Source organism: Halichoeres trimaculatus, unplaced genomic scaffold, assembly GCF_033239565.1.
Source record: "Halichoeres trimaculatus isolate MK-OKI-2021-1 unplaced genomic scaffold, fHalTri1.1 fHalTri1_scaffold_17, whole genome shotgun sequence".
NCBI lineage: Eukaryota > Metazoa > Chordata > Actinopteri > Labriformes > Labridae > Halichoeres > Halichoeres trimaculatus.
In genome coordinates, this window is record NW_027437195.1 from 23,143,699 (window position 1) to 23,158,510 (window position 14,812).

The following is a 14,812-nucleotide window of genomic DNA, read 5'->3' on the forward strand; positions in this document are numbered from 1 at the left end:
TATAATTTTGATTAAGTATCTCATTATTATGACTTTTAAATCATAATTATGACATTTTATTTCACTGTAATGAAATACTCTCTTATTATTATGACTTAGTATCTTGTAAAATACAATCTTATTACTACAAAAAAGTGTCCCATAATTTTGAGATACAGCTTACTAATTGATTCCCATATATTATTAAATTATTATTCTGATATACTATCTAATCATTTTAATTCAGTATCTCAATATTATGTTATGACCTATTTCATGGTCATTAAATGGTCTTTTTTTAATTTTGAGACACTCACCCATTAGTATGATTTACTATCTTGTGAAAAACTAACTCATTGTTGTGCATTACTAAGGTGCTAAGTCAGCATTATGAGATAGTTTTTCATTGTTTTGAAGTATCTCATGTGGATCAGTTCCTCATTATTACGAGATATTACCTCACTATTATGATCTATTATTTCATCATCATGATTTATTGTCTTATAATTATGAGAAACCATCATTTTGTTGAGACATAGTATCTCAAAATTCTGACTTTGTGAATGCTCAAATTTATGTCACATTTTCTTACTTATGTAGATTACTATTACCAAAACATTTTAATTTAGAGTGTGCATTTAAATCCATCAAAACAATTTCAAAGTGAATCAGTGAAAACCTACAAAGTATCCTAACGTTCTGTACTTGGGTACAGTAGTGTACTTCTTCCTCTTAGGGTATCTGAACTAACTTGTAAATCACATTTTCCCCCTCATGTGTTAGAGCACTATAGAAATAGTAAAAACAAAAATATAGCTCATTAATACGGCAAGATAAATGTATTCTACATGTCTTAAAGCAGACCATAACTTTGTCTTGCTCGGAATGACACATGGCTTCAATGAAATATATTGTAACAACCATTGCGTAAATGACTGTATAATCTGAATCAGACACAAACACACAACACCAGTTTGACAGATTCTTTTTTAATAATTAAATAGCAACATTCAATGCAAAACATTTACATTCATAAGCTGTGTATTTTCTGATTTTGCTTTCTTCTGCTGTGACACGGAGGGAGTCAACACATACAATGTCCTATGACACAAAACAAAGCAAGACAACAGCAAAGAGTTTTTTTTTTCTGTAAAATCACCCATGACAAACAAGAAATGATCCATCCCAACTCACGAGGGGTTATTGTGTTCATGAAAAGATTAAGAAAAATAAAGGTTTGTTCTGCTCTCTGTGTGGTGATCACAGCAAGGTTTCAAGTCAAAGAAAAGAAAACGCTGAGAAAACCATTCGTGTGAAGTGTGGGGGGAAAAAAAAGTTTAAAGTGTTTACATGTTTGTTGGTTATGTTTGTTTTTAGTGGTCGGCCTTTTTTAAACCGTAGCCCATGAGGCTGGCAAACAGCGTCAGCACCATCTTGGGATTCACCTCCACCAAATCATCTGGGAGTGCGTAGACACGAGCTCCAATCTTACGAGCCAATGAGACTGCATACCTGGGGGAAGAACAGGAAGAGGGAGGAGTTAGGAGGTGATGATCTTTAAGTCAGAAAAAAAAAAAAATTTCGTCCATTACTTGGCGTTTTCAAGTTTGTCAGCTGGCTTCAGTATCCCTCTTTCTCCTCTGTTCACCATGTCCCACTTGACCGTCCCAGGAGCGATGACGTCGATCAGGTCAATCACAGGCAGACTGGTGCTGATCCGAAGGTCCTTTAACAGGAAGGGAAACAGGGTCAAACACCAACTCAGGCTTGTGTTAACTTAAACAGAGCCAGAAAACACACACACACACACACGCACAAACCTTGAAGCTGTTGATTTGTGAGTCTTTGCGTTTCTGGCCCAAAGTGGTGTTGACCCAGTTGAGGATGATCTCATCTCTGACCCTCTCTCCATCACCCAGGTCTGACAAAACTCGCACTGTGTACCTGACACATGACATGGAGTAAGAAAGAGCTACCTCTTTAGTGAAAACCACAAAGATCAACTTAAAGAAGATGCTGAAGTTTCATACCTCCTCATCAGCTGCCAGAGCAGAGCCAGCGTGTGCAGTTGACTCCCCTCGTTCAAGTTTTGTCCTCCAACGCCGACCAAAGAGAAGTGAGCCACGTCCCTGCCCAGATTCACGGCGTAGTTACAGTTTTCCAACTGAAACGTAGGAAGAAAAATGAATGTTAAATCAGTTTTATTTACAGAACAACTTGTTTCTCTGCCCAGCAGCTGTGTAAACAGTCACACACACCTTCTTCATGTTTGCCCCCAGGTAGGGATAAGGTGGCATGTTGACTTTCTTCCAGTTTACAGGCACATTAACCTTCTCATAGAGCTGCAGGATGATCAAACCATCAATCAGGTCGCTGTGGGAAGGCAAACAAAAAACAAAGACTGATATATGATTCAGGATTTGTTGGAGTAAAACAGATTCATTCATCATGTCTCTGAAAATGTGGTTGTGTGTCATGGAATTAAATTGATCTGCGCCATGAGATATCCAAAATTTTTGGTCATTGGTTTTAACATTTTTAGGACTTTATGAGTCTTTTATTTGTGAGGCAGTGTATTTTTCTTCAACATATTTAGGCAACAACTAAGTACAACACAAGCAAGGATCTAGACAGAAGGGAACAGCATGAGTAATTGCCACAAGTCAAAGCAGACACATGTTCTGACATGTAGAGCTAGAGGCAAAGCAGAGGGTACTGGGAAGCTTTTTGTTGTATTTACAAACGTCATCATCACACACAGCAACAGCAACATTATCCCAATTCTTGATCAGCCTCAATCCAAAACCTAGCATCTTCTCTCTCACACCGTATAATTAGGTGCAGAAGTGCTTGTAAAAGACTGTAACTTCCTCCAAAGTGAAGCAGAACTCTGCAGATCAAATTAGTAAGAGTTGAAACATGCTGATAGCATCAAATCCAAAAGGAGACTATATTTATTGAGTGATTTCACATTTGACATGTTGTCTTTGAACTATTTTCTGTTGGATTTAGGCTTCAAACAAAGCGAACAATGACAAAAAAACCCTTATAGTGGTCACAGGCAGCATAAATAAAAACATAGTTACTGTTTGTGTTGTTGCTAGTAGTTTTGTAAGCAATAAAAGGCTTCAATGTTGGCACCAGTCTGTCCCAAAACCAGCTAAAAATTCAAGACCAGGGCTTTCATTTTGTTTATGACGTATTTTTGTATTTAAAAAAAATGCATGTAGATGTTTTGGCAACTTTTTGAGTAAAGTTTTTAGTTAATGTGCATCATAGTTTTTAAACTTAAGGGTCTGACGAGGGGCAACAAAATGCCCTTTCAGAAATAAATGTGTGATGTCACAAACACTATTCCAACCACCCTTAAGAAGAAGAAACATGTCTCCAAGTTTACTCTTTGGTCCAAGCCTTATAAACTTGTGTATACGTAATGTTCAAGAAGTAAGCTAAATATTTAAATGTGAGATTTATTTGTACATTTTATCTACTTTAATTGCTTTTAATTTGGGCATAAACTTAAGAGAAATTGGGTTTTTTTCATTACTCATCTATTAATTTTTAACCCTTAAAAGCCTGACCCATCAAAAGATAGCCAGAAATATCTATTTTATTTAATCTGTTTTGAACTTAGATGTTGAATAACCTCTTTAACAAAATCCACAAATACATTGCTGTATCATTTTGTTAATGACATATTTTTGTTTTTTAAAAAATGCATGTAGATGTTTTGGCAATTTTTCCAGTAAAGTTTTTAGTTAATGTGCATCCTTTCAATGCAGAAATACTTACACTTTGGGCAATATAGTGTTAAAAGAGTCACTGATGCTATTTTTAAGGCATCTTACTGTCCCTCTGGGATCCCCATTGTAGCGTTTAATCTACTCATACAACTGAAAAAAAACCCCAAAAAACTATTTTTGAATCCTATCTGTTTAAAAACAACAACGTATCTTAGCTCCTGTCTGAAATTTTTCGAATCAGCTGCTGTCTCTTTAAGGCTCCATACTCCAAAATAAAGTGTTCTCTCTGATTGGCTGGCTCTCTGGAGGCCCGTTGAGGGTGGAAGTCCTTAGTGTTTGAGGCCCACCCCTCCAATGTGTCAATCACCAGCTAGGAGCTCCCTTTATCATGATCTTAACATTTCAGGAAGTCTCATGGAGATGTTGTTAAGATCTCATGCTGCTCTCAGACAGATTCAGGGATTTCTCAAACATATAAAAATGTTGAAGTTTGAAAATCTGCACACTTTTAGTTCAGACATTCAACATTGTTCCTTTATCCATGTTTAAAATTGAGGAAAGCACAACACCTTCTCTTATAAAAAGTTATCTCTGGGCTCTGGGAGTGTAATATCCCTTCTTTGGATGAGTGAATCAACACTGATTTCAAACTAATGACTTACCTGTACAGGTAGTTGACATATGGAGAAACGCCCAGTGAGTTCATCCAGTTCCTGTATGTCTTCTCTTCTTTGGTTTCAGCTGGAATTAAACAATAGATTAAATAAATGATTAACATGATTAACTCTGTCACGTTTTCTGGCACCTGCTCTCCCACAGTTACAGTCACCTGATAGGCGTGTTTCAGCCACAGCTTACAGTAAACACAGTTTTATTGCTGCCATAACTCATCACACCATGACGGTTTTATTTCTTGGACTTTTTATTGGGCTACAGCCTCTTTCTTCATTTCCCTCCCTCCACTTTAGAAACAAACCACAGGGGACCGTGAGAGCTGTGTTTGTGTCTCACCCTCTAAGTGTTCAGTCTGCAGGCCGTTGCTGATCGCAGCTCTCTCCAGACCTGGATGCCTGTTGTACAGGTTGGCTACAAACGCCATGTTGAGTTTACTGTTTCCGGATGTGACGTCGTGAGGAGAGACAAACTGTCTGCAGTCCATTCGAGCCGCTTGTTGCAGCATCAGCTCGGCCCTTCTGTCCAGGTCGTATACCTGTAAACACACCAAAATAAAACCCATGTACATGCAATAAAAACTCATTTCTCATTATGATACGGACATGTCCCACAAACAGACTCACGTTGAGGCCGCTCATGTCGATTTTGATGTTCATTTTGTAGTCCTTGTGTTCTTGTTCAGCGATCTGGTCCAGCAAGTGGAAGTAGGCTCGCGAGTCCTGCAGTGGCACAAAAGGAGACAGTTACACAACTGTTCCAATAAAAATCAGAGTATGTTTGTGAGTTTGCTCCAAATACCTTGATATCTTCACTGAAATTGCTGATGGTTGTTGTTCCTGCATTTTTCAAGTGATAGTTGACCCAGCGGAGGAGCAGCTCCTCAGGGGAGAGAGACATCAGGCGGTCCAGGTGTTCCCCTTCTGCCAAGAGGCCGATCAGACCTGGAGAGACGCTTATCGTTATTAAACAGACTCAATTTGAGATCTCTGTTTGTAAAAACATTGTGAACTGATAGTTTTCTTAAAGATTCCCCTGGCATGGCACACATAAAAGTAATTGCAGAGTGTGTGTTTGTGTTTGTGTGTGCGCACTGACCTTCGTTCCTGCTGATTTCGATGTCAGCAAAAAGACCAACTTTGATAATCTGCCACAACAGTCCCAGGACCAGATGGGGTTTCCCGGCCATCAGATCATGGGCGTCGATGCTCACCACCATGCAGCCGATCGCTGAGGCTGAGTTCAGAGCCAGGACCAGGTTCTCCTACAAATACAGATCATCATGAGCCAGGATGACAGATTTTATAGCAAAGAAGTTAAAATCACATTGGGTTGTTTTAACTTCTCAGCAGGGGAACAGCCTGAGTCCTGAATCTGCCAAATAATAATTAACTCATTATAAACAAAGCCCAGAGTGGAGCTAAGGTCTTCAGTCTTTAAATTTTTGATGTCTTATCTGATGTTTCCTACAGCGTTGGGACTGGTAAAGCACCCCATTCTTCCCTCCTGCATTTCAGTAGTTTATAACGTAAATATCTCAACTTGTTTTGTAACACATTTAATCACACAACAATTTCAGGGTTAAGTGCAAGCTGCACTTTCGAAGTTTTTAAACTTAGGAGTCTGACGAGAGGCTACAAAATGCCCTATTAGAAATAAATGGGTGATGTCACAAACACTATTTAAACGACCCTTAAGTAGAATAAATATGTCGCCAAAGTTTACTCTTTGGTACAAGTCCCTTCCCTTATAAACTTGTGTATATTTCATGTTTAAGAAGTAAGCTAAATATTGTCAATGTGAGATTTTTTTTTTGTACATTTTATCTACTTTAATTGCTTTTAATATGGACATGAACTTTCTTTTGGACCTTAATGCTGTTGTTAGGTATGGCAGGTGTAACGCTGCAGGTGTGGAGAGCTAGCGGTCTCATCCCATAGCTGGCTAGCATCCACGCTACTACATTCATTTATCAAACATGAGATGTAAAACATAAACATAAAACCATCACCAGCTCCTGACTTGTCAGAGTCCTTTACTAGGTCAGGTTTGTAACAACAACTGATATCTCTGAGTGCGTAAAAGAAACCAGAACAGAAAAGTGACATCACCTAGTGGCGCTATTTGGTATTGCCGTAGTATAACCATATCTAGACTGACTAGTTAAAGTAGCATTCCACTAAGTTTATTTTCTTTACACTTAATCTAATTTGTACAGATAATTGTGACATATCCAGAGAGAATAACTGTTAAAAAAGACAAGCAAAAGTTTATCTAACAGGGTTACCTGCAGCAGGCACAGTCACCATCAAGACTGGGGGAAGTTCCTGCATCCATGGGATAACTAGGTTGCATTCAGGTCTCCATAAAGCTATAATAAGGTATTACTTTAAAAAGGCATGGGCTTCAACTGTGGATACAACACATAAGCTATAGTCCCTCTTGTTCCTTGTCTTTGAACTAAGCTAAGCTAACAGGGCTTAGTGAGAGAGTATATTGCTGATAATGTTTCTTTATTAACTTTGTTACATTATTGACTCTGTTATTGCTCACGCACAGCTTGTCTTAGTATAGCGTGAGTGTTGTAGGAGAGCAGATACTCACTGTCATTTTGAAGTGAGTGAGTTTCTTAGTGTTGATGACTCTTTCATCGATGGTGTCAGGCTGAGACAGGTTGATCATTTTGCTGAAAGAGAACAGAAACTGTGAGCAGGGAAGCTGAGCCTGATGTCAGTTTGCATGTGTATCATATTGGATTTGTAACAACAGCAGCAGCCTCTGTAAAATGTGCTCTGTACGTCACATGGTGAAACACTCAACCAGATTAAAAGTAAGCGAGGAGAAGGGGGGGATGTGTGTGTGTATAAGCATTTCAAAAACTAGAATGAATGAGATCATCCCATTCCTGCTTTAACCTCTTTTGCTGCAGAAAATACTCAAATAATCCCCCCAATGTATCTCAGAGTATAAACATGTTGTATTAAATTAAGATGAAAACAGTGAGTTGGCAGGAATTGTGGATTTGGTTTAACCCTTTACCCTAACCCTAACCCTTAACCAAAACCTCAAATTTGGGATGTTTTTATTATCAAAGACATACAGAAATGGCTGGATAAGACATGGATTAGTTAAGTTCTGTACCACAAGGGGGAATGTAAAGAATTACAGTAGCAACGCAGTATACAAATATTAAAAAATATAGTTTTCTATGATTTATATGAGATATAAGATACTGTTTTATAGGAACCAAAACAACAATGGTACTTGCTGATGTGTTGATGCGAGTAACTACAGTGTCACCTATAGTAACTTTACTGCATGGAGTCCACCAGGGTGCAGTTGTGGGTCCCACATTTTTCTTTCTTTTTTTTTTTTTTTTTTGAGTTTAATGGCTACCCTGCAAAAATGAAAACTTAAAACTGGTGTGGTGCATGTGCAAGTTTCAAGCTTAGCTTTAATTTCTTAGTTTGTTCAATAAGGCACGGTCATTACCAATACGCTAGCCGCCTTGAAGATCAGCAAGCTACCATGTAAGTGTAGGACTCAAAGTTTGATGTTTTTATACATATGAAAGATACGTTTTCCGAACAACAAATAATAAGGTGGCACAACTTTTACATTTGGGAATTCTTAGTATGTAGAACTTAAAACGTATTTGATATTGAAAAAAAAAAAACAAAACAAAAAACCTGTTCAAATCTTTTTTGTTGTTTTTTGAGTGTACATCCTTTTATTGCCTTAATGATTTTATTTTCTATTTTTTAATATTTATTTATTATTTCTGTTTATTTTTTAAGTGTTTTATTATTATTATTATTATTATTATTATTATTATTATTATTATTATTATTATTATTATTATTATTAGAAGTAGACTGGACACAACATGATCTGTACTTATTCTTGGGTATTCTGGATCAGTGCCCGTGTTCAACTCAGACAGTTCTCAGAGTCACTCCGAGCTAAATACTATGAGCAAAAAGACGTCAGCAGTGTTCTGATACAGAATGTAACTATAAACAATGATTAACAGCAGCTTAAAGAAACCACTATGCTCTACCCTTACAGGCTTTCATCAGCTGTTAATTATTCTTAAAAGTTGTATACTTTATCACGAGGACTTACCATAACAGGATACCATCACGGACTGAAGCAAAGAGACTTCCATCGTCAGGGTTCATGGGCAGCAGATGCTGGCAGTCTGGATCTTTGGCCAACGATTTGTTGATCCAGTTGACAAAAGCCACCTTTTCCTCATCTAAAAAAAATAAAACACACAAACATAAATATAATAAAAGATGTTACAACACTTTGATGCAGCAACCAGTCTGTGACAGGTGATTTTGTAATGGGAATGTCCAATTTTCATTACAGTGAATGGACAGATGTGAACAGACTGTTACTGTTTCTCACCAGAGTAGGAGTGCTGTGTTCCCTCGCTGGAGATCCGTGACGTTCCTCCAAAAGAGCGGATCCCATCCCTTCTTGTGATGGTTTTCCTAAACGTCTCGCTGAATTCCTTACTCTTCAGCTCTTGATAGATCTAACATAAACAAGGCTGTGTCACTGTGTGCCACTGAAAACTATATCCATGCGATTGCTCATAGTCTGCTTCAAAACTCACAGAAACAAATTCCTCAAAGCTGATCTTCTCATCCTTGTTGGTGTCTCCGGCGATAAAGGTCTCGATGATCTCTCGCACCTTGTACCCCGGCAGGGAGAAACTGGCCTCTCTGAACAGCTCCTGAAGCTCGAAGTCACTCACATAGCCGCTGTTATCGATATCTGAGCACAAATTGACACACAGAGACACGGACACACAGATTTAGGAAGTCAATTTGCTGTACAAATATAATCTGAAACAAATGAGCCTGGTGATTATTGGTTAATACAACACACAGATGATAAGAGCAAACACAGAGGCCTGGTAATGCTTTGTTTGCAGTGTGTGCTCATCGAGTAACTTTCTTGTCATTTGGTCCAGATTAAAGGGTTAATAAGGGATGAAGTCACTGGATTCGTTTTATAATTGCTTAAAATACTGAATGTGCGCAAATTGTCACAATGTATTCACAAGATCTTCACAAGACTTGCTGAAATGATGATGTCACCACATAAGGATCTCCTATCTCCATGACATGTTGGAGGGGAAGGCCTCAAACACCAAGGGTCTCCAGAGGGCAGGCCAATCAGAATGAAGGGGCTCTGTTGAGCGGGGGCCTTAAAGAGCAGCAGCTCAAATGAAATGTCTCAGAGGCTGAATAAAAGAAGTACAATACCCGCTCTTTAAAAGAATTGACTTTGGGGTAAAATCTTTCCTAAACAAATGACTTTTAACCTTCCACAAACTTTCTCCCATCGAATCCCTGCTGCATGATATTTTGATACGCCGTATTGTACGACATATGCAGGTATTTACAACCAACATCTTCTTTTGATGATAACCTGATGATGATTAACTGATAAAAACTGGCACACTCAACAACCCAAGCAATAAAAATCTCTTATATAAGAGTCATACTCCATGAAAGGCTGTAAAACTCTCACAGTCTCCCTGAATGAAAGACGGTACAACAGCAGGGTTGTGTTAGACGTGTGAAACTGACCAATTTTATTAAAGGCGTCTCGGAGATCCTCCAGGTCCTCTCTGGAAATCTGTGTGATGTGATTCTCCATGACAGCAGCCGCTTAGTGCACCTGAAACATCCAGATGTGATCGTTAAAGACTGGTTTTGCAAGACAGAGCAATATAACAATATAAGTTATAAACTGCAGTGCAGGTTAGACGATCTTGCACTTAAGTTGAGGGTTTTCATTTTATTCTCTGACAATTAGATTAGGATTCACCAAATCTAGCTACAGCATTACAAATGAAGTTTTTACATTTACACATCAGTATCAACAATCTTAAAACTACAAATCTAAAACCTGTACTTTTGTTTGGACACTTAGCTCCAAGTTTTCAGCGATAATCTTTGAAAATAATAAGATTCTGATAACAAGGTGTCTTCACTTGTATGCCAGTTTATTTATAACTGGAAACACCGTCCAGGGTAGCTGTGTGGCTTCTCAACAGCACCCTTGCACCCATTATTGACAAAAACACACATTTACACACCTTATGTTCCCATTAAAACCCCAAAGGTCTTTGCTTGTTACTTGAAACTGATCTATAGTTTTGTTCTTGGGAATACAGTAAAAATAAGAATATGAAACAGGCATAAGTACCTTCATAAGATCCTGTGTGGTCCCTCTTCACCCTGTCTCGGATCCTTCTGGACTGACTGCTGGGTTCGAGTCTTGCAGGTGGCTGCGAGGCTTCAGACCGGGGCAGTGCGGAAGCTGGATCTCGAAGAGTTGTGATATGTGGTTATCTGTCCAAGGAGGAGCCACTCAGGAGAGTCACAGAGAGGACCTTTGGCCTGCCTGGACCCTGGGACAGGCGTCGTCTGACAGTTAACATTTAACACCTCAGCTGTGTCATCATGTTATTGCTCATAGAAAAAAAAAGGGTTATCTTCCTGTCTCATCTGCACAGAAACAACATGTCTGACCAACAACCACCTGAAGAATAAATAGTATGAAATGTTCGACACTGGAAAGGTGTCCAGAACAATTAGAAAAATACAAGAAAACTTTCACGATGCACATGAAACATTAAAGGTGAAATTCACTCTCCCTCTGTCCACAGTTTGGCAGCAGGTGTAGCTATGGAGCCATTTTTGCCATGGGCTGAACCTGTCAGGCTGCCATATCTCTTAAACTGTTGATACAACATTTTTATGGCTCTAACTATTGCTCCAGCCCAGATCTTCACTTACAGTTTAACCCCTGTTATGCCAAGTGAGAAGAGTCAAACACTTACTATAATAATCCTAACTTATACTTTAGTCCAAATATCTTATTATGCTAAAATTAAGCCACATGATATATGTCTCACAATACACATGAATTGTGACACATGAATTTGGTTCAGGTATCAAATCTACGGAAGCCCAAAACTGACACTGTGTTCACTTTTTATCTCTGAGATCCGGTCTTATACTCATCATTGGACAAAACGCCTTTCCTACCCAAACATTTTAACTTCTTTTTAGTTAGTTTCTAGATAACAGGACAATTCTGTGTTGATCTGGAAATCATGTTACCGTCATTGCCTATTTTGCTTTGTACTTTTGCAACTATGGGAAAGTAAAGTATAATCATTCAATAATAAATAACTGGTATGTTTTTTTCCTTACATGCTTTTTTTTTTTTTTGGTCATTTTTGGTAATTTTCTCCTGAAAAATAAGGCCACTATAACTGGTAAGTTTGTTAATCTCATGGCAAAATTGCCTTAGTCAAAGAAATTTAAATAAAAAAATAAATAAAAAAAATAACAAGAATAGTAAATTAAATAAAGATATAGTAAAAAAAAAAAAAAGAATAATTAATCTAAATAATTAAAAAAAATATATTTATGTATTTATTTAGGACTTTGAAATATAACTTAGTTCTGCTATGAGGCTAACAAAATGTTAAACCTGAACATCAAATATAAATGTTAAATTCTACATTAGCCTCAGGAGATCATGATTTGATACATTTTTTTAAAAGAGATAATTGGTTGTTTCTCCAGATCTTGATATAATTTTCATTTTGAGAAAACAAGATTTTTATTCTCCAGACAATAATAATTGACCTCATTATCTTGAAAGCATAAAGTTTATTTTCCTGAGACCTTCTCAGGATTCCATAAAATATAAACTTTACATATAAATGAACGCTAAATTAAAATGTTGACTGTTGCTTAGTGATCCTAAACATGAAGACAACATGCAAATTTAAGCTGCTGCTTTGAGGAATTATCAAAATATAGCTCTAACATCTATATTTATTGTTACACATTTATATTTATAAATAACATGAATTGTCCTATACTGGGATGTTACTTCTGACATTAATTCATCACACTTCATTTGTTGTTTTTCCCTCACATTGTCTGATAAATAAGGATTGTGATTCTCTTAGACGATAATGCAAGTGTAAATAAATAAACAGAAGCTAGCAGCTGTCGGTTTTGAGTTAGCTGTGGAAAGTTAAGTTGGATGTTAATGAATATATATAAAGGGGAAAATGTCTGAGTCTTGAGGACGTAATTGCACCGTGTTGACAGATTGAGTCCGGCGTCTTTCGTCATGTGTTCAATGGACCTGCTCACATTTTGCATTTCTGTCAGACATGTTTAAATCATGAGGCTTGTGTTTGACTGCATGGTGTGCCTCAGAGTCACACAATGCCCTGTAACCTGAGGCATACAGCCAACTGCTTCACTCAGAGTAAACTGTCCTAACTCCACAAAACTGACACCTAACTGCAGCACTTTAACTCATTATTCTAACATACACAACACTTTAAAGCATAACGATGTATTTCTTCTGTTTTAAACATTAGAAGGGTTATTTGCACGGTTTGGATTGACTACCAAATTAAAGTCTTTAACAGGTGTGTTTGGGACAGGAACCCCTGAGGCAACATTTCACTTTTGCCATATTAGAAAAAGCAAACTTTACATTTTGCAGCAGCATGTTTGAGATATACAAATGATTATATAAGGAAAAAACAGAAGTAAGGAGCTTACATTCAGTCCTAGGCAGGCTGAAGGGCTCAGAGTCCAAAGCAGGGCCAGTCCAAAGTAGAAAATCAGCTTGTTGCAGAGTAGTTTTGGGCCTCTTTCTTCCTTATGCACGTTTTCCAGCCCCTCCTTTACACTTCTTTTTAATTAACCCTTTCCCTCTCCTCCCTTTTTTCCAACCTTTTACTTTTTCTCTGTATTTACCTGGTTGCTGCTATTTCTAGTCTCTGTATCAACACGACTCCAGCCTCCATCCTCATCTCTCCCCATCAGGTCTTTCTTCCTCAGACACCTGATCGGCCCAGTTTCACTCAGCGACTGTGAGCAGTTCTCAGGTTACCCTCTCCTCTTCATCACGCTCCACCTCTGAGTGTCTGCCTCCTCCACCAGCAGCAAGTTTTTGATGATAGACCCTGAGCCAGGATCAGTTGTGGGTGTAAAATAGTAACAGCTGGGCAAAGACTTTCTCATAAGCCTCCTGCATAATTCACTGGAAGATTAGAGCACATGCGCAGGACAGAGGGTTGAAAGAAAACAATGTAAACAGGAAATCACACAGAGTGTATAAGTGAATGGGAAGTTTGTGATCATTTTTTGTATATTTAGATAGAGATTCAAAGCATCATTCATTCATACAGCTGTTTAGGAAATATAATCCATCTAATCTGAAGTTTAAACCAAACAAACTGTAACTTTTTTCAAATAATAATAATGATAAAAACTCCAAGTATTTTTAAGAAGCAACATCTGGTATGGATCTGATCTGTCCATCTTTACACTGTCTAAGTCTGTGTTTGTGCAGCGTTTTCAAGCTGTGATGTGGACTCATGACCACTCAGAGGCAGTGCTGCACTGAGACGAGGGGCTTCAAACCTTCTGGGACATTTTATTTTACTCTTTGTGTTTTATTGTTGTTTCTTCATATAGTTGTCCCTATCCTAAACTGATTCATTAATGTGTAAATGCCGTTAATTTTCTTGTACTCTATTGTTGTCTGCACCTTGGCACATTTGCAAATGCAAGCTCTTCCTCTGTGTGTTTTTTTTTTTTTTTAATTCCCAAAGTATTTCAATAAAATTTGTTTATTTGTTTATTTGTATCTCCATTAGCTACCACCAAAGTAGCAACTACTCTTCCTGTGGTCAGTCATGCAAATCTGAAATAACGATCCTCACAGATCACGTAATTAAAAGTACATTTATTTTGTCTTCTTCAATGTTTTTATTATTTTACTTGATTTAACATAATTTATCTTAAATTTATTTTATTACCTTGAATTTTAATTCCCTGAATTTTTTATTTCATAATTTTTCCCTTTATTATTTGTTATGTCACATTACTCAATTAAGTTAAAAATGTGATTTCTAATAAAATTATTATTATTATTATTATTATTATTATTATTATTATTATTATTATTATTATTATTATTATTATTATTATTATTCATACTTTCATTATAATTTTTATCATTATTTCATTATGATTGGGGATGGGTACCAAAGTCGGTACTTTTATAGGTGCCGACCGAATTCTGTCAAAAGTACCGGATATTGATTCATGTAAAACCAAAAGGTACCATGTTTAGGTACCTAAATGCATCCTTGTGACTGGGAGTGGAAGACTTGGCGATTTTCCATGCTGGACATGTACACAGCATTGCAAGACTATGCATTGAAGAATAAATATGTTAATAGAAAAAAACATTTATTTTATTGTTAAATAAATTTTATATTTTTTACCCCATAAACACAAAGAAAGTACCCAAAATTTGTACTGTTGAATGCTGATACCGATTGCCGG

At 37.3% G+C, this 14,812-nt stretch overlaps 1 protein-coding gene across 1 annotated transcript; it reads right to left on the reverse strand.

The window, feature by feature from the left end:
- Window positions 1-1,062: 1,062 nt before the first annotated feature.
- Window positions 1,063-13,321, reverse strand: LOC141806613 (plastin-1-like). Its single transcript, XM_074692221.1, has 17 exons — window positions 13,016-13,321; window positions 10,623-10,827; window positions 10,001-10,091; window positions 9,019-9,179; window positions 8,808-8,937; window positions 8,520-8,652; window positions 6,999-7,080; window positions 5,493-5,658; window positions 5,196-5,338; window positions 5,021-5,116; window positions 4,734-4,932; window positions 4,385-4,463; window positions 2,238-2,352; window positions 2,010-2,143; window positions 1,800-1,923; window positions 1,572-1,705; window positions 1,063-1,491 (listed from the first exon to the last, which is right to left on the reverse strand). The coding sequence occupies exons 3-17, from the start codon at window positions 10,068-10,070 to the stop codon at window positions 1,353-1,355; spliced, it is 1,905 nt and encodes a 634-aa protein (XP_074548322.1). The 5' UTR covers window positions 10,071-10,091; window positions 10,623-10,827; window positions 13,016-13,321; the 3' UTR covers window positions 1,063-1,352.
- Window positions 13,322-14,812: the final 1,491 nt, after the last annotated feature.

Bases quoted from the DNA above. Each gene is read 5' to 3' on its own strand.
- LOC141806613 (XM_074692221.1), bottom strand. From the start codon at position 10,070: ATGGAGAATCACATCACACAGATTTCCAGAGAGGACCTGGAGGATCTC. The intron at 8,938-9,018 runs GTGAGTTTTGAA...TGTTTATGTTAG, and splicing joins GCTTTGAGGAATTTGTTTCT to ATCTATCAAGAGCTGAAGAG. The intron at 5,117-5,195 runs GTATTTGGAGCA...GTGCCACTGCAG, and splicing joins ATTTCAGTGAAGATATCAAG to GACTCGCGAGCCTACTTCCA.